The sequence below is a fragment of the Talpa occidentalis genome, unplaced genomic scaffold (genome assembly GCF_014898055.3).
Source record: "Talpa occidentalis isolate TD23 unplaced genomic scaffold, MPIMG_talOcc4v2.1, whole genome shotgun sequence".
NCBI classification, from domain to species: Eukaryota; Metazoa; Chordata; class Mammalia; order Eulipotyphla; family Talpidae; genus Talpa; species Talpa occidentalis.
In genome coordinates this window covers 3,112,952-3,138,087 of record NW_026555331.1, presented here as the reverse complement: position 1 = coordinate 3,138,087, position 25,136 = coordinate 3,112,952, and the positions used below count along the sequence as shown (strand labels likewise).

Sequence of the window (25,136 nt, the reverse complement as noted above, 5' to 3'; positions counted from 1 at the left end):
ATGGTTTGAGCAGGGAGGTGAGTGCTGGACACTTGGCCCAGGGGGGACTGGGGGCGAGGGCAGGCTTGCTGCTGGGCACACACGCCATTCGCACGGTTGGCCGCTGTGGGGCACAGTTCACACCTGCCGATGGCCCGCGGAGCAGGGGCACCATCCCTGCCACCTCTGTGTCGGGGACACACTCTCTCTGACCTCCGACCCCTCAGGAGAATGAGCAGCAAGAGGGCTCTAAAGCTGTGCCAGGGAAGCGGCCGGCACCCCTCCCCAGGGCCAAGGCGAGAGCCTCCGCGGGTGAGTAGGACGCTCTGGCCCCTGGGCACCCTGACTCTGACTCTGGACACCCTCTGCGCCACCCAGGGACACTCCTGTGAGAAGCCCCACCGCCACAGGAGTGGCCTTTGGGGACCCCAGAGTTGGGCACGTCCCTGCCCCTGCCCTGCGGCCATGGCTTGGAGGTTCCCGGGCTCAGCACGTGGCCCCTCAACCTCTGCCCCGCTGCCTGCCCTGCACCCTTGGCCACTCTCCTGGCCCCGGTTGGCGCGGCCTCAGCCCTGCTGTGGGTCAGGGAGGGGGCCTCCTGCCCCCCGCCCCGGCTGGACCCAGCTGGTCCCGACTGCGCCCCGCCGCTCAGCGAGGGTCTGTGCTTGCTGCAAGCAGCCCCCCGCCCCCAGGCAGAGCCCCTCTGCTCAAGGCCCACCCAGTCCTGGACCCAGAGGGCTCCCAGCCCGGCACCTGCTGGGAGGGTGGTGGCCGCTCCCAGGCCAAGCTGGCCCCTGCTTCCCAAAAATAGCCCCAGCGGCGTCTGAGGCACAGCCTGCTGGAATGAGGATGAGGTGCAGGTGCCGCGCGGCTTCCGCAATCTCAAGCCCAGGCACACGCCGCAATAAACAGGGGCGCGGCGGCTGGAAGCGGCAGGCTGCGGAGGGGGGGCGGGGGGGCGCCACTGCTGCTGCTGTCCAGCTCTCGCCCCCACACGTCCCGCACCCCCACACCAGCCCTCCCTAGCCCTCTGGGCAGGCTCCCAGTTGGCTGGTGCAGCAGCAGCTCTGCCTCGACTCCCCTGGCCTCCCACGACGCCTGAGTGCCAGGCCAGCCAGAGCCCAGCCTGCCCTTGCAAACGTGGACACGGCCGTGATGTGGTGGCCACCGTGGCTCCTGGAGGCGGCTGACACGGCCACACCCCCCGGGGTGCTGGGAGCCCTCCCCATATCCCGTCCTTACCTGGCCTGGGGTCTGCAGCCCCTCGAGGCCCTCGGTGCGCAGCTGCTCCAGGGCCAGGGCCAGCTCCAGCCCCTCCACACGCACCCAGGCCTGCTCCTGCTGCAGCTGCTGCAGCCATAGCTGCTCCTCCTGCCACAGCTGCTCCTGCCACAGCTGCTCCTCCTGCCACAGCTGCATCTGCAGCTGGACCTGCCGGCGCCGGTCCTCCAGCAGGAGCTGCTCCTGTGCCAGGCACAGCTGCACCTCGTGCAGCCGCAGCAGCTCGGGGCCCAGGCCCGGCGCGAGGCTCCCCGGCCCGCAGCTGGCCATCTCCGCGGGGGGCCCCAGCATTAGCTCTGACCCCAGAGCGGCGGCCTGCACTGGCCTCTCGGCTGCCTGTGCCAGCTCTGAGCCAGGCGCCCCAGGGTGGCCCTGGGGAGCCGGCTGGCTAGAGGTCACGTGCCCCACGGGGGCCGCCCCCGCCTCGTCTGGAGCGCCCCCTGCGGCAGGGGGCGGTGGCTGGGTGCTGGGGCCCTGCTGGCCTGTGGCCTGCGGGGCCCTGCCCGCCCTCCTGGCTCGGGGTCTGCGAGCGCGGCTTCGCTTCCCGGACATGCCTGTCGCTGCCTCCGTCGCCGGCGTCTGTGCCCACGGGCCTGCCTCATCGGCTGCCAGCCTGGTCAGGCGGGTGCGGATGGCATTCCCGGGACGCCTCAGTGGACCCTGTGCTCTTGCCCTGCCCCTGGCTGGTGCCCACGGCGCCGGCTCCGGGCCCCGGCCCTGCCTGTGGGCGTCACGGCCGCGCTGGGCAGGCAGGGCCGCCGCGAGTTTATAGGCCCTGGTGGCGTGGCGGCCCCCGGCGAGGGCTGAGTAACCAACGTGCTGACACAGGGCGCGGGGCTGGCCGGCCACGGGCCCCGCTGGCCAGACGGGGAGGGAGAGAGAGAGAGAAACTGGAGGGGGTGGCTTTCGGCAGCCAGGCCGCGGCTGTGACGAGTCTGGTCCTGCCCTGGGCGGGCACCGCCCCCCCCCCCCGGCCCCGCCCGCCTGTCCCAGCCGGCCGCAGCGCTCAGGCTCCAGCCCCAAGGCCGCCGGCGGCACCCCCAGCCACGCCGCCATCTGGACCCCACTGGCCACGGACAGTCCTGACCCAACTGACTGCCGGGGCCGGCCCAGCCTGCCCGTGTCCCCAGCCCCCGCCAGCGCACAAGGAGACCCCCGGCCCCAGGCTGCCCGGGGCCTTTGGGGTTATGGTCCCTGCTGGGCCAGGCCCGGACTGGTGGAAGAGGCGCCTCTGAGGCTCCGAGGCACCCGCGGACAGAGGGGCAGAGCGAAGAGTCTGCCTCCCCGGGCGGGCGGGGCCCTCAAGGCTGTCCTTGACTGGGGTCCGACTGTCCTGCCAACTGCAGCCAGGCCTTGGAGTCGTCAGTGGGCTTGGACCTGGCACCCCTGGGCTTCCGGGGGCTTCCTGAGCCTGCTCCCCAGTGTTTCCCCAGCCCGGGGCCTCTGACTCACACCCACGCCCGGCCCTTCCCAGCCGCTCTGCTGCACTGGCTGGACTGGTTTGCCGGCCCAGCCCGGCGTGGGCACCCGCGCTTCAGCCCAGGCTCTAGAGGCCTCAGGAGAGCAGACGGCCGGCAACCGGCAAGCTCAGTGGACACAGAGCGGGACAGAAGCGGCCGGTGGGGGCCCCACAGGTGGCGGCAGCGGGTCACCCGGGGGTGGGGGGCTCCGGAGCTCCGGCTTCCTGGGGACCTGCTGTGGGCCCCTACCTGCTGGGCTCAGCGGCGCCCCCAAGAGGAGGCCTAGGGGAGGCCTCTGGCCGTAGAGATGTGGCCCATCACTCCTTAAAGCCGACGGGCTGCCTGGGGCACCCCGGGGACAGCAGGAGCCCCCCAGGCTGCTGGGGAGGGTGGTGCACAGCCCAAACTCACTCCCGGCCTCCTCAGGACGGCCAGGACAGAACCGCCAGCCACAGCGGAGGACTGTCCAGCAGGTGCAAGAGCCCGCTTCTGCCCTGCACCCAGAGGCCTCCACAGGCGAGAGCTCTGGGCGGGCGGAGTGCGGGCTGCTGCCTGGGGGTGCTGCTCTTGCTGCCGTGCTTGGGAGGGTCCCCTTCCTTCTGCCCATAACCCCGTCATCTGTGCCGCCGGCGCCCGAGGCCAGGCCCGGGGCTGATCGCATCCTGAGGCCAGGGTGGATGGCAGAGCTGACCGCGGCGTGCCTCCGTGTGCGGCGGGAGCCAGGCCACCGGGCCGTGAGGCGGCAGCAGAGGCGGCCGCCCAGGGGCCCCGCTGCAGACTCGGGGAGGAGCCGAGTGGCCGGGAGCCAGGACGCAAGCTGACTGTCCCGAGGTGTCTACCGGCCACGCGAGGCCCACGCTGGCACCAGCTCCCGGCTGCAGCTCCCTGGCCAGCGTGGGTCCTGCTGTCGCTTTCTTGGGGTCCCAAGTCTGGGTGAGAAGCCGGGTGAGGCCAGGACCCTCGCCTTGCCAGGGAAGGAGTGGGGCGCCTCTTTGCTTTCCAAGAGGCTGCGGCCCCACCCTCCTCAAGGGCGCCCCCTCCCGGCGGGTCCAGCCCTGCGTGCAGCCCCCACGTTTAGGGCCTGGCGGTGATGGGCCCTGCTCGTCCAGCGTCCTCGTCCATCTCCTGCCTCCTGCCGAGAACCAGTGGTGCCCAGGCGAGGCCCAGAGCAGCGCTGCCTGCGGGGAGCCGCGGTCCTTCTGGCCATGCTAACACCGCCCGCTGGGCAGGGGTGCAGGGCACCGCGAGGGCTGGAGTCAGGGCCAGGCAGTTGGACCTCCCCGAGACGTGGCCGGCTGCCCCGGGTGCCTTCGCCAACCAAGGCCTTACCTCCTGCAGCTTTAGGGTCACAGCACATTTGAGGGGCAACACTGCCCAGCCCCTGCCTGTCAGGCCAGGCCCCACCGGGCCGCCCTCTGACCCTGCTGCGCCTTTCCAGGGCTGACACCCCTGGCCAAAGCCCACGGCTTGTGCCTCTGGCCGGCTGGAAGGAATCATGCTCCCACCCCCTGTGGACTGGACATGGGGGCACAGGGCTTGTGCGCTAGCCACGGGGTGCTGGCGTGCCCTCCTTTGGGTGAGACCCAGGAGTGAGCGCCACCCCTGGGGCCTGTCTAGACCGGGGGGCACCCGCCTGTCAGCACCGTGTTTCCAACCCCCCCCACCCGGTGTGGGGCCTGGGCTATGCCTCGCAGGGCGAGGCGGCGCATCCTTCAGGGCTTATTTCTGTCTGTGAGGGAGGGTCACTGTGCGAGTCGGCCAACTGGGGGGTGTCTCCTGCAGGCGCCCCCTCCCCTGGGCTCACCCGCCCGCGCCTGCAGCTGCTTCTGACTGTGGGTATTTGGAGACAGCGCGTTGCCCCTCACTGCCGGTGCCTCGGGCGGGGACCAGGCGGCAGGGACAGCTGGGCACAGCCCAGCACATCCAGCCAGCACGCCTTGGTGTCAGTTTTGGCCTTTTTACCGTCACTGCTGCCCAGCAGTGGCCCAGGCCTCAGGAACGCCACCTTTTCGTTCCTCCTGGCCAAACACACAACTCGATTCTGAGCTCATCGCTTTGAAAAAGAAACTTGTCAAGGCCCCCCGACCCCCCCTTTGGCCTAGGGGTTAGTCTCAGGCCGTCACCACTGCAGCCTGAGTCCATCCCCAGCCAGGGAGTGACCCACAGGGCGCAGCAGACCTCTCCTGTCTCCCCGCTGCTCCCCTCAGCAGTGTGTGTCAGTGGATCCACCTGGTCTGCTCCCCACTCGGTCTCTGGGGAATCCTCTCACCCCCACACCTCTGGCCTGCACCCCAGCTCTTGTACACAAAGATAAATTAAGAAATAAAAAGAAACTTATCAAAGCAGCCAGTAACACCCAGCACACGACACACACACCCGCCTCGTCCTCCTGACCAGTACCCAGCGCTCGGGCACAGCCCCAGGGACAGGGCCTGGACCCACCTGCCAACGCTGCGGCTTCTGGCTGGACCGTTGCTATGGGAACGGCCTGCTCTGGTACCATTTTCTCAAGCAGTCAGCCAGGCTGGTCTGCAGCAAGGGTGGTTTCACTGAGGCCGTATTCCCGGCGGGGGCCCGAGGGCCGCCTGCAGCTGGAGGCCTGTGATGGGGCGCGTCCCAAAATTTCGTGTAAAGTGGATTCTGGGACTTCTAAAAACACACGTCCTTCTGGCCATGCCCTGGCACTTGGTGTGAAGCTTGGATCGCTGTGTTTAGAGAACACCCTTGCCCTCACCCCCAGCGGCTGCTGCTGGCCACATGCCTCGCAGCTCTGCACGTGGCCGAGCCCCTCGGGGGCTCCCTCCGGCGTCACCCCGGCCTGCTGGTCCTGCAGCGCGAGGGAGACGTGTCGACCTGTAGTTCTGCTTACCTCTCCTGAAGCCTTATCGTTAGACACGTGCAGCTTTGTTAGCATCGCCTCACCTGGATGAACTTTGCAAAACATTTTTCTTTAACTCTAGTAACCTCCCTGCCTTAAACTTCACGTTGGGTGTTTGAACGACACGGCCGAACCCGCTCCGGTTCAAATGTGTCCTGTCTTATTGTTCACGTTTCTGTTCTCTGCTCCTGGACAGGCCTCCCGCTGGCCGCTCCCCACTCCTCTCTGCCTCGTCCCCTGCGCGGGGCCTTCTGCCGGCTCACCCGCCGCACTCCTGGCAGCCGACAGCCCGCAGCGTGTCCTCTGGCTGCCTCACCAGTCCCTGACGGCGAAGCTGCACACCAGCGCGCTGGCTCTTGCAGGCAGGGCCTGTGGCTGGGTGGAGAGAGGGCCCTTCTGTCGGGGTGTGGGCGCTGCCCGAGGTGGCCAGCCCTGGCTTTCTGCTGGCCGCTGGCAGGGGTGGCATAGCCCTGGAGGCGCCCTCAGCCCGGGCCCAGCTCTCTCTGCAAGTGGCTCCAAACGTGGCCTCCCGGGGAGACCCGTCTCCAGCCAGAACCGCTGTGGGGCACAAGGCCTGGGAGCTATGGCCGCCCCATTGGGAGGACGGTCCAAGAGGGGCCCACGCCAGCCCAACTCCCCTGCGCTGACCTCTCGGAAGTCACCTGGGCCACGCCGCTCTCGCCCTCCCGCCCCGAAGCCGCGTCCACTCCACTCCGCGCCCTCAGCCACCAGCTGCCCTGCGGCCTCCCACTTCCCCGCATGTCTTGCCCGAGGGCCCTCCCCCGCGACCGCTGCACGCTGGCCTCCATGGGCTGCTGGGCTGCTGGACGAGGCCGCTCCCTGGCCTGCAGTGGGCCTGGCTGGCTGAGGGGCTAGAAGCTGGGGTGCAGCTGCCAGGGGGGCCCCGAAGGCTGGGGTTCCCCGTGTCCCCCGAGCGACTGCCCGAGGACGCGGCGCTTCTTCCTAGCGCGTGTGTGGTCACCGGGGAGGGCGGGACAGCTGGCGTGGACAAGGAGGTGCGGAACCCGGAGGCCGCATCGGCCGACACAGCCGGACAGCGTTCCCCCAGCGCAGGGGGCTGCAGAATCCAGGCATCCGAGCATCCCCCACACTCCGGGACCCCGGGACCCCGATGGCTCCGCTCCGCCGCCCGCCTCACGGCAGCCCGGCCGCTGCCACCCAGGGCCCGGGCCTCGCCAGGAGAAGGCCAGGTGCCGCTGTCCACGTGGGCGCGGGGCGGGGCCCGCGCCGGGAGGACACACCCGGGCGGCGGTGACTGTAGAAAGACGACCCAGGCCAGGGGAGTAGATAGTAAAAAAAAAATAAACCTGCACTTCAGATTAACGAGCGTGCCCCAAGCTCCTGGGGCCTTCCTCCTGCCCGGGCCCTGCCCCTCAGTGTCCTGCTGCCACAGCCAATGTCCCTCTCGCTGTTCCCCCTCCCCCCCCCCCCCCCCCCCCCGCTTCACACTTGTGTCTCGGGCTCTTTCTTCTTGAGTGACCCGAGGGCTGGCCCTGGGCTCTGGTTTCTGCATGTCCCCGAGGTGCTGCTGCTGGGACCTCCGTGGGTCCCCACCCGCCCTCGCCTGCACCTGCGTGGAGCTCTGGCCCTGGGGTGGCCCTGCCACCGAGCCCCCAGCCCATCCCTGCCTGGCATGGGAGGCTGAACCCTGTGGCCCGGCGTGGGCACGGGTGTCCCCTGGCCTGGGACCCTCTGAGAGGCTCACCTGAGGCTGCTTCTCCTTCCCTCTGTGCCAGGTGGGGACCAGGAGACCGGCTGGGGTCCCCGGCTCGACTCCCTGAGTCTGTGGCCCAGGATACTGATCCTCTGGGGGCATGTCCTCCCCCCGTTACCTGCTGGGGGCACATGCAGGCAGCTTGCAGGGAGCGGGGACCCACCAGCGCTCCCCTCCCCAGATCCAGGCCCAGAGGCCCGGGCAGCCACGACCATCCAGTGCGCCTTCAGGCAGCTGCTGGCCAGGAAGGAGCTGTGCCGGCGCCGGCGGGAGCGCCAGGAGCACCTGGAGCAGATGGAGAAGCAGCAGAGGGAGGTGAGGGGAGGGTGGCCTAGAGGGCCGTGCCTCAAGGCCAGGGGCGCAGCTCCTCAGGAGGGCCCTCCCGCAGGCCTTCCTGGCGCTGGTGCGGCTGGAGCAGGCAGCGGCGCGGCGCCGGCTGGAGGAGCAGGAGGAGGCGGAGCGGCGTCGGCGGGAGGAGCAGCAGCGCCGGGGCCGCCTGCTGGAAGCTGCCTTCGACGGCAACCTGAGCGAGATCCGCGCTGTCCTGCAGGAGGTGCGTGGGGTGCGCGGCCACGGGGTGCAGGGGGCCACGGGGCAGGGGGGCGTGGCGCAGGCGTGGCAGTGGGGGCACCGAGGGCGCGGCCGCGCGCTGACCCGGCGCCCGCAGGTGGAGGAGGCGCTGACCCGCGAGGGCGTGGGCCACGACGAGGCGGGGACTGCGCGGCGCTCGCGGCAGCGCGTGGCCATGGTGGAGTGCGAGGACCGCAACGGGAACACGCCACTGTCTGAGGCGGCCGCGGGCGGGCAGCCCCTGGCCATCCAGCTGCTGGCCGAGCTGGGCGCCAGCCCTAACTGCAAGGTGGGCGCGGGCAGGCGCTGCGAGGTGCGGGCGTCGGCAGGTACCGCGGACGACTCAGGGAGCCCCTCCGGCAGGGCGCCTTCGGACGCACTCCGCTGTACAGAGCGGCCTTCGGAGGCCACCTGGAAGCCGTGGAGCTGCTCCTGAAGCTGGGCGCCGACCCCCGGGTGCACGCGGATGACGGGAGCACCCCGGAGCAGGTGCGGAGCGCAGGCGGGGGCCGCCCCTTGGCGGGTCGAACACCCTCCACACCGCCCAGCACGGTCAAGCCCACGGCCCTTTCGGGCGGCCGCCTCTGCGTGGGCTCCGGGGCTCAGTCCTCACCCACCTCAGGAAGTGGCAGGGAGGTGGGGAAACGGAGGCTGGCAACTGCAGGGCTGACGAGGAGCTTGAGGCCTGAGGCCAGAATCTGGGGCCTGCCCCCCACTAGCAGCCCTGCTTCCAGGCTTCCACCCCGGGCTCCCCAAGGTTGTGGCTGGGGTCCCCCCATCCAGCTGGAGTGCTGCCCTCTGCTCTTCCCCGGGGCCCGGTCTCACCCCTCCCGTGGGGGGCTTTCCCCCACACCTGGCCACCCACACAAAAGACCCACGGAGGAGGGTGGTGGCCTGGCCAAGCCCAGGCCTGCTGGGGGGGCGCCCTCGGGCCGGCCGGGCAGAGCTGAGGGCCAGGGCTGGAAGGGGTCGCACTGCCTAGGTGCCCGGAAGGATGCCGCCCAACTGGACTTGGCAAAATCTGAACATTCTGCTCAGCAAAGACCCCGTGAAGAGGGAAGGGGCTGCCAACCCCGCACCCCACAGGCCCGAGAGTGCCTGCTGCCCGCCCACGGCGACGGGCCTCGCTGGGCGGCAGAGCAGCCGGGGGCGCGGTGCCCTGGAGGGGCTGCGGTGACCGCAGCGGGAAGCGGCCCTCACTCGGGGTCGGCGGTCGCGCGGCAGGCGCTGGGGCGGAGGCTTGGGGTGTTGGTCTGGTGGCTGTGGCAGCCGAAGCAGGGGCGCCGACGGGCAGGTCCACGCGGGGGGCCCTCAGGGGCGTTTCTCCAGGGTCCGGGAGCCGCAGCCCTGAGCCCCCGCTCCGTCTGCGGCCGAGTCTGGGGCCGCTGCTCCCCTCTGCCCCCCGGCCGCGCGGCGCCGCCTCTGGCTCCAGGCAGGGCGATTCCTTGAGCAGGACGGAACAGCGGGGCCCCCTGTGGGTAACCCCCCTGCACCCGTAGCCTCTCGCCCCCACGCGGCCCACCCGGGCACGTCCACGCCCTGCAGCTCCCGCCACACACGGGCACTGGAGAAGCGTCTGCCGCGCAGGAGGGTGCCGGGCGCCGCTGCCGGGAACGTGCGGTTTTTGTGACTTCCCGGGAATCGGCGACTGTCTTGAAATACGTTAGTGAAGGGCCAGGCTGCGGGGCAGCAGGACGCCGCGGCCCGCCGAGAGGAGCAGAGCTGCTGGAGCCCGCCAGTCGGGAGGGCGGGCACCCGCCCCGGCCGCACCCCCAGCCCGGGCGCAGCACGGACGAGGCTCCACCGGGGGTCGGCCCGCGCGGAGCCGCAGGGGGCGCAGACACAGAAGGCGGCGAGCCGGCGCGCCCCGGGCCGCCCCCCCCCCCCCCCCCCCGGGAACTGCGCGGCAAACCCAGACAGACTGTGAGAAGTAACGTTCTCCGGGACGGCAGCGCCGGTGACCCCCAAGAGGCCGGACACGGGAAAGGGGCCCGGCTGGCCAGGCCGTGGCGGGGGGCGGCCGCGAGCCCGGAGACGGAGTGGCGGGCCCAGGGGCGGCCTGGGGAGCGGCTGCGAGGAGGGAGGGCGGGGCGCCACCGTCGGGGAGGGCAGACCCGCTGCGGGGAGCGGGCGGCAGGGCGGTCGGGGGGAAGAATTGCTTGGGGAGCGCGTGCTCAGGGAGGGCCCGCGGGTGACACGCTCGTGGTCCACCGGCCGCGCCAGAGTCCGGAACGCGGACGGGAGGCGCCCAGACGAGCGCGGCGTCTGTCCAGACCCCAGGAGACCGTGGCGCGGGGAGGCAGCCGAGACAGTCCCGGCTGGCGCCAGGTGTCCGCGCGGGGCGAGTGTCCACACCAGATTCTAGAGAGGCAAGGGCTGTCCCTGCGGGCTGGTGGGGCCTGGTGGGGCCCGTGCACTCGAAATAAAACCAGAGAGAGAAAGGAGCCCCCACAGGAGGAGGGCGTGGCCTCGGGACGAGCCCGGGAGCAGCAGGCAGGTGGTGCTGACCCTCTCAAGCAAGAAGCGATTGCTGGCCGGACGCCCACAGCAGACCTCCTGGCAGCCTGCACCCCATTATTGCCCCCCGAGAGGCGGCAGCAGGGGGAGGGCGGGGCAGGAGTGCCCCCGCGTCCTACTGAAGTCAGCGGGAGACAGCAGGAGGGAAGCACCGGTGGCTGCGAGTCTCTCCACCTTGGCACACCCTCCGGCCCCTCTGGGACGAGCTGTGACACCCCACAGGCCACACCCACCATGCCTGACCACTCCCTGTCACTAGGTGGCTTCACTGGATGCCGTGGTCAGCGTGCTACAGTCGTGGGACCTGAGCCTCACGGACACCATGCTCCAGAACATGGAGGCCGAGCGGCAGCGCCAGGCCCGGGAGGCCGAGCAGAACCAGGAGGCGGAGGCCAAGAGGTGAGGCCAGGGGTAGGGGTGGTGGGTGGCGAAGCCCCTCTGACTGAGCACCTTCCCGCCCTCCCAGCTTGAACCTCAAAGTACAACGGCTGGTGAAGGGGCAGCAGCAGTGCCACAAAGAGGTGGGTGCCAGCCTCTGCAGGTGGGGGTGCGGTGGGTGGGGGAGTGAGAGGGGAAGAAGCCCTGGCCTGGGGATCACCTCCCCAGCTGCAGCAGGCCTGTCCCCCGCCAGCTGCAGCACGCCTGTCCCCCCCAGCTGCAGCAGGCCTGTCCCCCCAGCTGCAGCAGGCCTGTTTCCCCCAGCTGCAGCACGCCTGTCCCCCCCAGCTGCAGCAGGCCTGTCCCCCCCAGCTGCAGCAGGCCTGTCCCCCCAGCTGCAGCAGGCCTGTCCCCCGCCAGCTGCAGCACGCCTGTCCCCCCCAGCTGCAGCAGGCCTGTCCCCCCAGCTGCAGCAGGCCTGTTCCCCCCAGCTGCAGCACGCCTGTCCCCCCCCAGCTGCAGCAGGCCTGTCCCCCCCAGCTGCAGCAGGCCTGTCCCCCCAGCTGCAGCAGGCCTGTCCCCCCAGCTGCAGCAGGCCTGTCCCCCCCAGCTGCAGCAGGCCTGTCCCCCCCAGCTGCAGCAGGCCTGCTGTGAGCTGAGCCGGAGGGTGGCCGAGCACAACAAGTGTCAGCAGAGGAGCATGGGCAAGGCTGAGCTGATGCTCCAGGTGGGCATCCAAGGGGTACCCTCCCCTCCCAAACTGGGGGTATCACCTTTCTGGGACTGGGCAGGACGTGGGGTAAAGCTCTGGCGAGGTGCTGAGGGGAGTGGGGGCCCCTCCTCCAGGCCATCAAGGACGCGGAGGCCCAAGTGGACAGGCTGCGGCAGGAGGCCCGGAGGGCGGAGGAAATGCTGGCGATGGCCCGGCTGGAGCTGCGGGAACAGACCCAGGACCCAGAGGGTGGGTGCAGCGGGCAGGGCGGGCGGGCGGGCTGGGGCGGAGCCACACGCTCTGATGGCCCATGGCCCGCAGAGGAGGAGCCGGGGCTCCGCTGCCAGGTCGCCGAGCTGCACGACGTGCTGATGGAGGACGTGGGCGGCCGCATCCACGCCGACGGCCGGTCAGTGGGCAGGGCTGGCGGGGTGGGCGTGGGAAGAGCCAGGCTGCCGCCGAGACGGTGACCTGGTGGCCGCCACCAGATGGCCCCTTGTCATCGACCCTTCGGGCCAGGCGGCCGCCTTCTTGCGCTACCGGGACACCAACTACGTGGACACGATGGACCCAGACCACCTGCGCCCAGAGCGGATTCGGCTGGCGCTGCTGGGGGCGCTCAGGTGAGGCCGCTAGGTGCCAAGGGAGCGCCGCCCGCCCCGCCCCACGAGCCCACCCTCGCCCCCGCCGCCCGCGCAGGTACGGGAAGCCGCTGGTGTTCGACCTGCGCGAGGCGGACCTGTTTGCGGTGGTGCAGCGGCAGCTGGAGCAGGTGCAGCCTGGGCTGGCGCAGGAGCTGCTGAGCGGCGCGCTGCTGGCGCACGGCCGGTACCAGGCGCTGTGGCGGCCCCACGACGGGCCCGAGTATGACCCCGCCGGGTTCCAGGAGGCGCGGCTGCACCGCTTCCGGCTCATCTTCGTCACCCGCGCCTCGCGGCCTCCGGACGAGCAGCTGCGGCGCCTGCTCCCCGTGTATGTGCAGCCGCCGCCGGGCATGGGCCCTGGGGGCTGGGGGCGCCCACTGGCCCCAGCCCCGCAGGAGCAGGGTGGACAGACTGACCGCCCGAGTTAAAACGTAATCAATTTTATTTCCTTAAACCACAAAATAGAGTCTTTGGTTGTACAAACGTCACTAGTTACAGTCTTGCCAAGAGGTCCGTCTGGGGGGCAGTTAGTGGGTGGCCGGGACTCTGGAGGGGTCTCTTGGAAACGCTAACCTCAGGCTAGAAGACGCGCGCGGGGGCGGGGGGGGCGGGGGGGGGGGGCGGACAGCTGCTCCTCTAGGAGGGCACGGGGCCCAGGCCGCGGCGGCCGGGGCGCACGGGGCGGCGGCTGCTGCACAGCGCCACCTCCTCGGGCCTCGCAGCTGGTGACGGCCGGCCCAGAAGCACCATGGCCACCTCTCCGTCCTCCTCCTGTGGACCTGTGGGCGGGGGCAGTGAGCTGAGGGGCAGGCGCCCGCAGCCCGCCGGCCCTGACCCACCGACTCACCAGGGCTGGGGGACGGATCCAGGGACCTCAGCTCTTCCACAAAGTCCGGGGACTGAAACGGGGAGAAGGAGGGCGTGGGGTGGCGCCCAGAACTCCCCCGAGCCGCCCAGAGCCCAGTCAGAAAGTGGGGGGTGCCCCATGCCCCAGCATCAGCACTTGACAGGCGGGGAAGGCACCGGAGGGCCAGGCGCGGCGCCGGGTGGGCGCCGGTACCTGCACGCCACAGACGGGCCTGGAGGAGGGGAGGGCGGCCAGCAGCCGGTAGGCGCGCTTCCTCCCGGGCGGGGCCTCGCAGCGTGAGGGGAGAAGGCAGAGAGTGAGCGGGTGGGGGGCCCGAGCCCCAGCCGGGGCGCGCAGGGCTGGGGGGGCAGGCAGCTGCACTGGCTCCTCACCAGGCGTCCCGGGAGGTGCTGGTCTGGGGGCCGAGGTCTGGGGGGGCGAAAAGTGCCGTTGGCCGAGACCCCCACCTCGCTGGCTGAGCCCTCCCCCTGCCGGGGTCCCACGGACCTTCCAGGGGGGTGGGCGACGGGGTGGGCGCAGGCGAGGGGGCCTCGGGCAGCCGCTCCAGGGGCCCACGCTTGCTGCGGCCCTCCTGGGACTTGCTCAGCACCATCTGGGCGCGGAGGGCGTCCTGCTCCAGGGACTTCATCCTGCGGGGCCGTGGAGGGCGGGTGGGCAGGGCCGCCAGCACCTGCTGCCCACCCGCCCGTGCCCCCCCCCCCGCGCCCACCGGCCATACCTGGCTGCCCGCCACAGCGCCCGCTTCTCGGCCTCTAGCGCGCGGCGCTCGGCCGGAGACAGAGCCCGCTCGGGCGCCGGCAGCTCCGGGCTCTGGACACGCAGCCGCTCCTGGTGGCGCCGCTCCGCCTTGGCCGTCCGCACCGGGGCGCTGCCCCCCGGGGGTGGCGAGGACACCGGACCGGGCCTGGACAAGGGACAGGGCGTGGGGGCTCGAAGGGCTGGGGCGGGCGGGCGGAGGACGGCCAGGGAAGGCGGGGGCTCTCACCCAGAGGCGGGGCCCGACCCGGCCCAGGGCAGCTCCTCCTCGGGCTCCTCCTCGTCGTGGGGCCCCACCGCGCGGAGGGGGGGCCCCGCCTCGGCCGCCGCCTCGCTCAGCAGCTGCGCCCGCTTCTGCTGCAGCTTCCGGGCTGGGGGGGGCGGGCGGGTCAGCCCAGGACCGCGCGGCCCCGGCCCTCTGACCCCAGCTGCCCCCCGCCCCCGCCTACCTTCCTCCTCCTGCATCTTCCGCAAGTCATCAGCACCCACCAGGGACACGCGCTTGGGGGGGCCCTCGGCCTGGGGAAGCCGGACCTCCAGCTCGAAGTACTTCTGCCGCTCGCGGAAGGACAGCTGCTCCGGGGGGGCGGCGGGCCCGGGCAGGGCGGTCTGGGGGGAGCGGGCCCTGAGACAACGCCCCAGGCCCCTCTGGGCCGGCGGGGCAGGGGGAGCGGGGGTGCGGGCGGCACCTACCTGCGCGGGTCCATCCTGGGGCAGGGGCAGGGCCGGGCCGGGCACAGCGGCGAAGGTGCGGTAGGCCTGCTTCACGTTGGTGGGCAGCGCGTCGGGGGAGGGCGGGGAGGGGGGCTAGGGCGGCACAGGGAGCCGTGCTGGACAGCTGCCCCGCGGCCGTCACCACCCGCGGCGGCAGCTGCTCCGCTGCTCCTCCCACACCCCACTCCCGCGGGCGGGGCACTCACAGTGCGGGGGTCACCTCTGCCCCCGGGGGCCGGGGGGCCCCTAGGCCAGGCCTGAGCCAGCGGCTGGATCACCCCCGGTTTTGTCTGCAGAGGACAGGGGCGGGAGACCGGGAGGGGACCGGGTCCAGGCGCAAGGGTGAGAGGGTGAGGGAGAGACAGAGTGTGCTAGAACCCGGGGGTCAGCTGCTGCCCACCCGGACAGTGGGCCCAGGCCTGGCCTCGGCAGCAGAACCCCACTCCGCAGCGGGGAGGGGTAGGCAACTGGCCCCGAGGACCCCACACACCCAAGGGCAGGGTGAGCCGTCACAGGCTCCATGGTGGTGCCCCGGGTCCCAGGTCACGGGGCGGGGGGGCGGCACTGTCCACACCATCTTGTGGGTGCTCACCTGCTGCTGGCCGGGCGAGCAGGAGGCTCTGGCCAGCGTCGCTCCAGGCGTCCCAGGCGGGGCCTGCAGGAGCAGCGGTGGATGAGGGGCAGCCGCGGGGCCCGAGAACAGTTGGCCCCCTGGTCACAGCCCAGTTGTCCCCAGACAGGCCCGGAGGCGCCCTCAACCAGCACCAGGGGCTTGTCCTCGGCCTGCCGTCAGCAGCTCTCCCTGTCCCCCAAGGTGGGGAGCAGGTGGGAGGCCCGGGGTGAGCGGCCATCTGTCCAGGACAAGGGACTGCCGCGGGGGAGCGGGGAGCTTCATGGCAGAGGTGGGACAGGTAGGCAGACCCAGACGAATGCGGGACAAAGCGGAGAGCAGGGACGCGGCGGCGGGGTGGGGCTCTGGCATCCAGGTAGGGCCCTCTGCTGGCACTGCCCAGCAGACCAGCCACCTTCCCGCCAGCTGCCCACGGCGCCCTCCATCCTGGCGGTGGACACTGGGCTCCTCCGGGGCTTCCCGCTCTGGTTCTGCATCCACGCCCCGACGCGGACACCCCCACCCACGCCTCTGGCAGGCGGGCCCCCTGGGACCCCGTGGTGGGCCCTGCCACTCACCGGGGCCTCCGGCCCCCATGGCGGGGTCGGCAGGGAGGATCCAGGCAGCTCCTTCTCCTGGGAGCAGAGTGGCACCGGTCAACGGGGGCCAACCTTGGGCTGCCCGGCCCGGGGCTGCCCGCCTCGTGGCTCTCACCTTGCCCAGGCCCTCGGGACTCATCTCCCGGTCGACGGAGGAGATGCTGTCCAAGCTGTTCCTGCGGCCGGCACCGGCCGCGAAGGGGTTGGCGATGACGCCCGGCGACACCTGCGGGGCAGACAGGGCTGGCGTTCGGCTCCACCCCTGGGTTGGGCTGGAGACTGGGCCAGAAGCGCCAGAGGCCACGCCTGGCTCGGGGGGGGCGGGCGAGCAGCAGCGGTGGCTGGCCTGGGAGAGGCCGGCCGTGCCCCGCCCTCTGGGGCGCTGGGTGCCGACTGCGCAAGCGGGGGTGGGCCGGGCCGTGGGCGCTGGACACACTTGCGCTTGAGACCCCGGGGGCAGTGACGACAACGGCTGTGCAGAGCCGGCAGAGAGCGGTCAGAGAAGGCCTGCCGGGCAGGAACAGGGCCTGGGAGACAGCTGAGCGCGGCAGCCGGTCCCAGGTCTCCCCAGCAGCAGGGCCGCGGGCCGGGCAGGCCCCCCCCCGGGAGGACGCTCAGGCCAGAGGAGCTCGTGCGCGAGGGGAGCCGCAGCCCCGGGCAGCTTGAGCTTCGAACACAGCAGGGAAGGCGGCCAGCTGTCGCCCCCCACAGCGGAGCCGGAGCGGGCCCGGAGCCCTCGTGGGGAGTGGCCGCTCTACCCCAGGAGACCGACCTGGCGGCCCTGGACATGGCGTCACCGATGGACGGGCCTGGCCACAGCAACCTACGCCAGCAGCCACAACCCCCGCAGCGGGCTGCTGCTCTGCCCAGGGCGCCCGGCACGGCCTCCGAGTTTCAAGATCATCTCACGCTTCTGCTTGTGTCTCTCAGAAGAGAACAAGGGCAGCTCGGCCGGAGCGGCAGGAGGGTGCCCGCTGCCCGGCTGGGCTACAGCGTGGGGCGGGCGGGCGCTTGCGTGCTTGGGACAGGTGGGGCCGCAGCCCTCGGAAGCAGGCAAGACGGGGACGTGTATACGTGGAGGGCTCCGGCGCCAGAGGACGCTGACCCGCTGCAGGCAGAAGCGCCGAGGACGGGGCCCCCAGGCCCCACGGATGCTCTGGACCCATGGGAAATGGGGTGCATGTCCAGCCACCTTAACTAGCCTCTCGAAGCACCCGGCTGTGCCCGCGAGCCCTATCCTGGCAGCACCACGACCTCAGGCCCTATGTGGACACTGCAGGTCTGCATGGCCCCAGGCTCCACAAGGGGAGCGAGTGACCTGTCCAGCGGATGACAGGACATGGAGCGAAGGGCGGTGCCAGTGGGAGCCCTCCAGAAGTGCAGGCCGCGGCACAGCACAGGGCACAGCTCCCGTGGCGTGGGGCCCGTGGGGCACTAGCCACCCCCTCAGAGGAGAGACCGGGCCCAGCTGCGCTTCCAGGGGCTGTAAGATGCTACACACACCGTCTCAATGAGCTCCCAACGGGGCAAGCTCTCCTCGGCAAGAGCCACATCCCGCAAGCTGTGAGGGAAAAGGCGGCAGATTTGCACAAGCTCCACTCGCCGTGACCCCAATGCCTCACTGCCGAGGACACCATGGTGCGAGCAGAGCGAGGCAGCGTGGGTGCCAAAGGTACCAGGGAAGACGGCACCCCCAACCTGCCCCCTGGGGGCAGCAACTCTTGCTCTCCGCGGCGAACTACCGTCCAGCCACGCAGGGCTGGCCAACTCCCCAAGGTGCCTCCTGCAGCCCCCGGCGCCAGAGCTGGGGCACCTCCACCCTGCTCGGCCGCTCCTCCGTGACAGAGGAAACGCGCCCACCATGGGGGCAGGTGTCAGCGCGGGAAGCGTGGGGTGGCCACATCAGCCCAGGAACCCCGGGGCATATGAAAGCAGAAAGGACAGCAAGACCCAGGGGGCCCGTCCAAGAGACAATGCTGGCCTGAGAGAGTAGCTGCCCCCCAGTCTTGGCTCCTGCTGGGTCAGCCTGAGCTGCTGTCTGGTGGCACGTCAGGTGGAGGCACCGCGCCCACCTCAGGCGTGTTCACCTGCCCAGGCCTGAGGGCCATGGCGTTGGGGCGCTGCCCGTCTGGAGGTCCCTCGCCCCCTCCCAGATCAGAACCTGCACCGGCAGGCACAGGCCGGGGAGCACTGACCTCCGGGGGGGCCTCGAAGCCCTCGCAGACCAGCACGGTCAGGGTGTCGCCTGCGCTCCGCAGCAGCTGCACCGCCTCCCCGTGCGTCAGGCCTAACAGGCTCTGCTGGTTCACCTCCAGCAGCCGCAACCCCACCTGCAGGCGGCCGTCGCGCCCAGCGGCCCCCGTGGGGCTCACCTGTGGGAAACCGTCCTCACAGGGGCTGCCGGACACCAGGGCCGGGCCGGCAGGCGGGCGGGCGGGGCAGGCCTACCTTGGAGATGAAGATGCCCTCATCCGTGGGGTCACAGGGATTCCCCGCGTGGCCCCTGGCGCCCCCTCGCACACTGATGCCCAGCTTCTCCCCAGGGGCCTTCTGGATGCAGAGCTCCCGCAGGCCGGGCGGGGGCGGGTCCCGCCGCACCAGCAGCACCAGCTCCGAACAGGGCCGGAGCAGGGCGCTGACCGCGTCCTGGTGCGTGGCCTCGCGCACGTCCTGCCCGTTCACCGCCAGGATGCGGTCCCCGACCCTCAGGCCACCGCGTGCAGCCAGGCCTCGCGGCAGCACCTGTCAACAAGGGAGCGTGTGGTGGCTGGGGCCGCAGACCCTCGCCCGGGATCCCCCAGCCCGGGGCCGCCCTACCTTGGAGATGAACACGCCGGGCTCCTGGATGCCGAATGGGTGGCTGGAGTGATCGGAGCCCCCGACCACGCTGAGCCCCAGTGGGCCCCCAGCCCTGGGCAGGCAGATCTCCTGCATGTGAGGAGCACAGGGGGTGTCGGTCAGGGCCCGGGTGGGGCCTAGCCCGGCGGCTGTGGCGGGAGGACTCAGGTACAGGTGACCGCACAGGATGCGACACTGGTGTCCAGGGCCGGGGGCTGGGGTGCCCGCTCCCCGGGGACCAACACGAGCACCGGGACCTCACCTCCACGGGGTATGGCCCCTCCAAAGCAGCGGCCAGCAGGCTGGGGGTTAGCCGCAGCGGCCCGGGGTCCCCAAGGGTGGCAGGAACCACGAAGGTGGTGGCAGCAGATGGCGATGAGGGCGAGTCTGGTGGGGGGCTGGGGGGCAGGGTGCCCCCAGTCTCCCGCTCCAGGAGCAAGGCAATGGTGGGGGAGGCAGCGGTCAGCAGGGAGACGGCGTGGTCGTGCCGGGCCTCGGTCATGTCCACCCCGTTGATCTGCGAGAGGAGAGGCGGTCAGGGGCCCGCGGGCCAGCAAGGCAGAGGAGCACGACGGGAGGGTGCTCACCGAGAGGACGCGGTCTCCGACCTGCAGGGTGCCGGCCCGCTGGGCAGCGCCGCCCTCCGCGATGCGGGAGATGAAGATGCCCTAGAGGCAGGAGCGGTCAGCACCAGCCGCCCCCCACGACCCCACACCCCCTGCGCCCGCCGCCTCACCCCGTGGCCGGCCCGGTAGGGCGTGGAGCCTCTCCCGCCGGCGATGCTGAAGCCCAGCCCCTTGTCGCTGCGCGCCAGGCAGGCCACATGGCGCTGGCGCAGGGGCCCTGGGCCTGGGGCCTCGGGGGGCAGCAGGGGCAGGCGCAGGGCGCCTGCCCGCCTCTCCCGGGGGCTGTAGTCGTCCCCTGGCCGCAGCGGTGTGACGGTGACGGCGTTCTCGGGCTCCACCATGCGCTCCCGCCACAGCCGCATCTGCACGGAGGCCCCGGCGCCCCGCAGCGCCTCCACGGCCTGGTGGTGCTCGGCCGTGTGCAGGGCCACGCCGTTCACCTGTGGGTGGGGGCTTCAGGCCTGTCCCCTCCGGGACCCCCGCTCCCCAGAGCAGGCCCCGCCCTGCCAGGGCCCCGGGGGGCACCCACCAGCACCCGAGCCTCACTCTCCCCTCCCCGAGAAGCCTGTGCCCTGGGCGCCCCGTGCCTCCCGCCTCCTGCGGACCGGGGCGCAGCTGCTGCTCTGACAGGCCCAGGCCAGGCTCACCTCCAGGAGCTTATCGCCCACGCGCACCCCAGCCCGGGCAGCCGGGCCCTCCTCGGACACGCGGGAGATGAAGATGCCCTAGGGAGCGGCGAGAGCTCTGAGTGCCCACCGCGGGGCCAGGGGAGCTGTGGGTTCAGGGGAGCCCCAGCCTGACGGGTAGCTGCTCACCTCGTCATCCCCCTTATAGGGAGTGGAACCTTTGCCACCCGCGATGCTGATGCCCAAGCCTCCGGTCTGCCGCAGGATGGTCAGCGTCAGCTGGAACAGAACGGATGTGGGATGTGCGAGGGCCCGGGCTGCGCGAGGCCTCCCGGGGGCACAGCAAGGGGCAGGGGCTAGCCCTCTCAGTGGCCGCCTCTGTCGCAGCCTGTCCAGGTGCGGCAGAGCGAAGCCCAGGGCACCGAGCAGCTGGGTCCGTAAGGTCCATGCCTCGGGGACAAGGGCCTCGGCTCGGCCCTCGGCCTCCAATCCCGGGGTAGGGCTGCCCGGCGGCAGCGCCGTCCCTGTCTGGTGGTGTCGGCAGGCCTCAGGGCCGCGTGGGGACGTGTCGGCCCAGCCTAGCTCTGCAGCAGGCGGCGGGTGCGGAGGAGACCTAAGCAGGAGCGGGAGCAGGGAGAGCAGGAGCAGGAAAAGCAGGAGCAGGAGCGGGGGGAGCGCGGGCGGCAGCGGGAGGCGGCGCGGGCGGGGCGGCCAGCAGAGAGCGACAGTACAGACCTCTTCCTCCTCCACGCGAGCGGGCTCTATCAGCAGGTTATTGGCCTGGTCAAACGACACCCCCTGTCGGGACGGGAGCAGCGAGCATGCAGTGAGCCGCCAGGCCCCAGGCGCGAGAGAACAGTGGGAGACCACACCAAGCTCCGCAGCGCCAGGCCACCCCCACCGCGCCGGGCGAGGGCCAGGCCCGCGGCTCCACGTGGACACGGCCTGGGGGCACCCAGTGCCCACGGCCCCCGTGGCCCTGCCCTCAGGTGGGCCCGAGACGTAAGTCAGAGAGAAGGGAGTGACCGGGCCCCTGGGGGGGCCACAAGGCCCGTTCATCCGGTCAGCAGCCCCAGGGGCCACCTGCGGCCAGAACGGCAGGCCCCAGGGCCGAGACCCACCTTGACGGAGGGCGCGGAGGCCGCGGGCTCCTCCTCCTCCTCGCCCGCCGCTGCCTCCCGAGCTTCGTCCTCGTCCTCGTCCTCGTCCTCCTCGGCCCGCGGGGCCCAGGGCGCGTGGGGGCCGTTGTGCCAGCTGCCGGGCCCTGCCAGGCCCCCCCCGCCGGGCTGCACCCCCTGCAGCAGGGCCGCCACGGCCTCGGGCTGGGGTAGCTTGGACACCTTGAAGTGCTTCTTGTAGTGCGGCGTGTCCTTGCGGATGAGGCGCTGCCGCCCGCTCGGCAGAGCCCAGGACGCCTCAGGCTGCCCTTCCTCCCGCTCGCCATCCTCCCTGGGCAGCAGGGCGTCCTCAGCAAAGCGCACTGTGGGCTGCGGGGAAAGCAGAGACGGGGCCGCCCTGAGGGCCGAGGAGGGGCCGCCCCAGGCCAGAGCGGCAGGCGGGGCTCGGCTCCGCTGGCTCCGGTGGCACTGGCCGGCCCCAGCCTGGGCCTCACCTCCTCGTAAGCCTCCTCGGCCACCTCCTCCAGACTGGCGGGCGGGGTTCCCCGTGGGTCGGATTCTGCCTCGGCGGGCGCAGCCTCGGCATCCCCCTGGGAGGAGGTGCCGGCAGAGGGGTGCGAGTCTCCGCTCAGGCCCGACGAGGTGCTCAGCCTCCTCTCCTGCGGAGCCGGGCGAGCGCGGGTGGGTGAGGCCCAGAAACAGCACCCGTGGCTCAGGATGGTTCCGACAGCTCTCGGCTGCCCCGGCCGGCGTCCCTGGTGACGTGCTGCCCCTGCAGTCACCCCCAGCAACGCCGCGACAGGACCAGGACACCCCCAAGAAAGCAGAAGCCGCGTGGCCGAGCAATGACCAGAACCTCACAGACAGAGTGCGGTCTGCCTGGCCCTAGGACTGGCCCCTCGCACGGCTGGTGACACCCCAAGCGGCAGAGGCGGGACCACCGCCCTGGGCCGGTCCTCCTGAGCTCCCGCCCCACACAGTTCTTGGGGCCCGAAAAAGACCCCCCAGCCATAGGCAAAATGCAGCCAGTTGGGGTGCCCCCACCCCCTGCATGCCCGTAAGCACCTCTTCCGAGGGTGAGGGTGGCCTGGGGTCCTGCTGCTGGGCGTGAGCCTCGCCCCGGCGCTCCTCGACACCCCTCTTCATCACCCTGAGCTCGCTGGGGTGGGGTGTGGCACGGCGCTGCAGCCCCTGCCGTGGGCCCAGAGTGAGGGAGACAGACCCGCGTCAGGTGGGGACAGTAAGGCAGGCAGGCGGGCGGGCGGGCGGCTGGCGGGGGACCCCACCCCCCCATACCGGCTTTTCGGCCGCCGCCTCCTCGGCATCCTCGTCGCCCAGGGGCGCCTCCAAAAACTGGATGACGCTGACACGACCAGGCAAGGTGTCACTCCAGCTCCCCGAAGGGCTGCTCCTTGGCCCGGGCGCGTCTGTAAGAGGTGAGCATCAGTGCAGCCCACGCCAGGGCCAGACCCCCCGGGTGCCCACACCTACCGAGGTCAGGCGCTGGCTGCTGGGGCAGCAAATAGCAGGTGAGCACCTTCTCCCCGGTCTGGGCGTCATCCTCTGTCTGGAAGCGCAGCATGGGCTGAGCCTGGTTCTCGGCCAGCCACAGGGCCTTCAGGTTGAGGTGGGTGAGCGCCAGAGGCAGGCTGCGCAGCCTGCGGGCACCGTGCGTCAGGCGTGTGTCCTGCGGCTCCGTGCGGGAGTGGGGTTGGGGGGATGGGGGGATGGTGCTCACCGGTTCCCAGCCACGTCCAACACATGCAGCTCCGCCGTGTGGGCGAGCTCGGGGGGTAGCAGAGCCAGGCGGTTGTCCCTCAGAGACAACACGCTGAGGGACACGCAGCCCCCGATCTCAGGGGGCAGCAGCTCCAAGCGGTTCCGGTCCACGTTGAGGTTGGTCAGCTTGGTCAGCTTCCCCAAGGAGTGGGGCAGGGCCTGTGGGGAAGGGCCAGTTGACGGGGTCTTCCAGGGCCCTCGCCGAGCACTGCACCCCCACCCAGGTCCCCGGAGGCCTGTCCTGTGCCCAGGGTGGGCCCCACCGTCAGCAGGTTCTCCGTGAGGACCAGCTCAGACAGGTTCTCGCAGCCCCCGATGGCCTCCGTCACCTCGCACAAGCGGTTCTGGTCCACCTTGAGAATGGACAGCTGCTTCAGCTGACCTGGTGGCGAATGTACAGAAACACGAGACTGGAAAAATGGTAACAGCTCCCGAGTCCACAAACATGAATTCCAGGCACCCCCCCAACCCCATGGCCTATCCCCAAGCCCCGCGTAAAGCCACCTGCCATCTCTCAATCCACCTGACCCGCGCCCCCCTGGGTACCCTTGCAGCTTCCCGTCCCCGAGAGAAGGCAGCCTGGCCCCCCAGCCTGGGAGCTCAGATCTGGTGCCGGGCAGGCGCAGCCCAGCCCCTCATCTGGTCCCGTGCTGCTCAGCCCTCGCTGACCCACCGATGCCGTCGGGGAGCCGCTGCAGCTGGTTCTGGGACAGCAAGAGGTCCGTGAGCAGCACCAGGCCGCCCAGCTCGGCGGGCAGCTCTTCCAGCCGGTTCTCGGACACATCCAGGCACACCAGGCGCCGCAGGTTCCCGAGCTCCTGAGAGGACACGGGTCAGGGAGCAGCCCGACAGGAGACCAGGGCAGCCGCGCCCTCACTCACCGGGGGCAGCGTGGACAGCTGGTTCCGGTCCAGCCACAGCTCGCGCAAGTTAGGCAAGGCCCCCAAGGTGTCAGGCTGTAGAGAGAGAGTGTGAGAGGAGTGCCCACCCTGCCCGCCCTGCCCGCCCTGCCCGGCCCCGCCCCCACGCACCAGCACTTCCAAGTCGTTGCCGCCCAAATCCAACTGCTCCAACTTGACCAGGAAGGACAAGGACCTGCGGGAGGCAGCAGGGGCGCGTGGCTGTGGGCCCGGCCGCCAGGCCGCCGGCAGCCGCAGGGGGAAGATGGGGGCGGGGGGCACTCACGCAGGCAAGGCCTTGAGCAGGTTCTCTCGCAGCTCCAGGGTCACGAGGTTGGCGAGGCTGAGGGAGAAGCCGGGTGAGGGCGAGCGGGGCCTGGGGAGGGCAGGATGGGGCGGCCACCCCCAGCCCCCTGCACGCACCTGCCCACGTCCCCGGGCAGCGCCTGCAGCGACACGTCGTTCAGGGCCAGGTGGGCCAGGCTGCGCAGCTGGGTGAAGCCCTCCGGGAGCCTGCGCGGAGGGGCGCTCAGACGCCCGCGGGGGAACGCGCCGCCCGCCCCGGCCCGCCCCGGGGGCCACCCACCTGGACAAGGGGTTCCCGCTGAAGTCCGCGATCTCCAGGGCCTTGCAGAACTTGATGCTCTCGGGGATCTCGGGGATGTCTGCGGGGGGAGGGGAGTCAGGCCGCGCGGCCTCCCGCCGCGCCCCCGCCCGCGGACCCCGCGCACCGTTGCGGGACACGTCCAGCTCCACCAGCTGCATGAAGTTGGCCACCTCGGGCGGCAGGCGCTGGATCTCGTTGTCGCTCAGGCCCAGCTTGCGCAGGTTCAGCAGCCGGAAGAAGGGCTGCGGGCGGGCGGGCGGGCGGGCGGGTCAGGCCGGGCCTCGGCCGGGGCCGCGCCCCCCCCGGGCTCCGCCGCGCGCGGGGGGGGGGGGCCGCGAGGGGCTCCCGCCGCCGCCGCCGCCCGCCCGCCCCGCCCGCCCCGCCCGCCCGCGCCCCGCGGCGGCCGCACCTTGGGCAGCTCGCGCAGCTGGTTGGCGTCGAGCAGCAGCTCCTCCAGGCTGCGGCTGTAGCGGTAGATCTCCTCGGGCACGGCCTGCAGCGAGCAGTGCCGCCGGTCCACCGCCTCCACGTGCCGGTTGCAGCGCCACAGCGGGATGCACCTGAGCATGGTGCGCGCGGGCGGCGCCCCGCATGGGCCCGCGGGGAGGGGCTCGGCCGCCGGCCTGGCGGGGGGCGCGGCCGCGGCGCTCACGCGCTCCGGGGGCGGCCCCGCATCCCGCCCGCCCGCCCGCTTCGGCTCGTCCGGTCCCGTCCGCTCGCCCGCCGCCGCCGGACCCGCCGCCGCCGCCACCCGCCGCCACCCGCCGGCCGCCGCGCAGCCCGCCGGGAAGGGAGGCCCGCCCTCGCCCCGGGAACTGCGATGCCCAGAAGGCCCCGCGCGCCGGCGCCTCCGAGCACCCGTAGCGGCCCGCGCACAGCCTGCCGGGAAGCGCTCCGTCCCCGAGCGCGAGGCAGGCCGGGAGCTGAAGTCCGCGAGCGGCG

At 71.8% G+C, this 25,136-nt stretch overlaps 2 protein-coding genes across 2 annotated transcripts; one reads left to right on the top strand and one right to left on the bottom strand.

Moving 5' to 3' along the window:
- The first annotated feature begins 1,810 nt into the window (after positions 1 to 1,810).
- IQANK1 (IQ motif and ankyrin repeat containing 1) lies at positions 1,811 to 12,582 on the top strand. Its single transcript, XM_054692790.1, has 14 exons — positions 1,811 to 1,885; positions 2,735 to 2,957; positions 3,051 to 3,236; positions 7,521 to 7,648; positions 7,722 to 7,886; positions 8,001 to 8,192; positions 8,267 to 8,392; positions 10,680 to 10,822; positions 10,881 to 10,941; positions 11,433 to 11,525; positions 11,645 to 11,759; positions 11,832 to 11,919; positions 11,999 to 12,133; positions 12,210 to 12,582. Exons 1-14 carry the CDS (start codon positions 1,811 to 1,813, stop codon positions 12,580 to 12,582), a joined length of 2,103 nt encoding a protein of 700 aa, XP_054548765.1.
- A 208-nt stretch (positions 12,583 to 12,790) lies between these two features.
- Positions 12,791 to 24,768, bottom strand: SCRIB (scribble planar cell polarity protein). Its single transcript, XM_037506953.1, has 37 exons — positions 24,604 to 24,768; positions 24,319 to 24,436; positions 24,174 to 24,252; positions 24,011 to 24,100; positions 23,874 to 23,930; positions 23,720 to 23,783; positions 23,570 to 23,644; positions 23,362 to 23,506; positions 22,952 to 23,070; positions 22,648 to 22,847; positions 22,401 to 22,567; positions 22,206 to 22,336; positions 21,975 to 22,100; positions 21,404 to 21,568; positions 20,913 to 21,278; positions 20,527 to 20,589; positions 19,981 to 20,070; positions 19,813 to 19,890; positions 19,276 to 19,605; positions 19,127 to 19,207; positions 18,802 to 19,056; positions 18,519 to 18,629; positions 18,150 to 18,443; positions 17,897 to 18,073; positions 15,817 to 15,927; positions 15,681 to 15,737; positions 14,893 to 15,147; positions 14,699 to 14,782; positions 14,472 to 14,585; positions 14,228 to 14,387; positions 14,008 to 14,149; positions 13,741 to 13,926; positions 13,509 to 13,651; positions 13,399 to 13,430; positions 13,215 to 13,289; positions 13,002 to 13,053; positions 12,791 to 12,933 (listed from the first exon to the last, which is right to left on the bottom strand). The coding sequence occupies exons 1-37, from the start codon at positions 24,760 to 24,762 to the stop codon at positions 12,791 to 12,793; spliced, it is 5,094 nt and encodes a 1,697-aa protein (XP_037362850.1). The 5' UTR covers positions 24,763 to 24,768.
- Between the last annotated feature and the right edge of the window lie 368 nt (positions 24,769 to 25,136).

Bases quoted from the DNA above. Each gene is read 5' to 3' on its own strand.
- IQANK1 (XM_054692790.1), top strand. From the start codon at position 1,811: ATGCCTGTCGCTGCCTCCGTCGCCGGCGTCTGTGCCCACGGGCCTGCC. The intron at 11,526-11,644 runs GTGGGCATCCAA...CCCCTCCTCCAG, and splicing joins AGGCTGAGCTGATGCTCCAG to GCCATCAAGGACGCGGAGGC. The intron at 12,134-12,209 runs GTGAGGCCGCTA...CCGCCCGCGCAG, and splicing joins GCGCTGCTGGGGGCGCTCAG to GTACGGGAAGCCGCTGGTGT.
- SCRIB (XM_037506953.1), bottom strand. From the start codon at position 24,762: ATGCTCAGGTGCATCCCGCTGTGGCGCTGCAACCGGCACGTGGAGGCG. The intron at 21,279-21,403 runs GTGAGGCCCAGG...CTTTCCCCGCAG, and splicing joins CCGAGGAGGCTTACGAGGAG to CCCACAGTGCGCTTTGCTGA. The intron at 19,057-19,126 runs GTGAGCACCCTC...CTCCTCTCGCAG, and splicing joins TCGGAGACCGCGTCCTCTCG to ATCAACGGGGTGGACATGAC.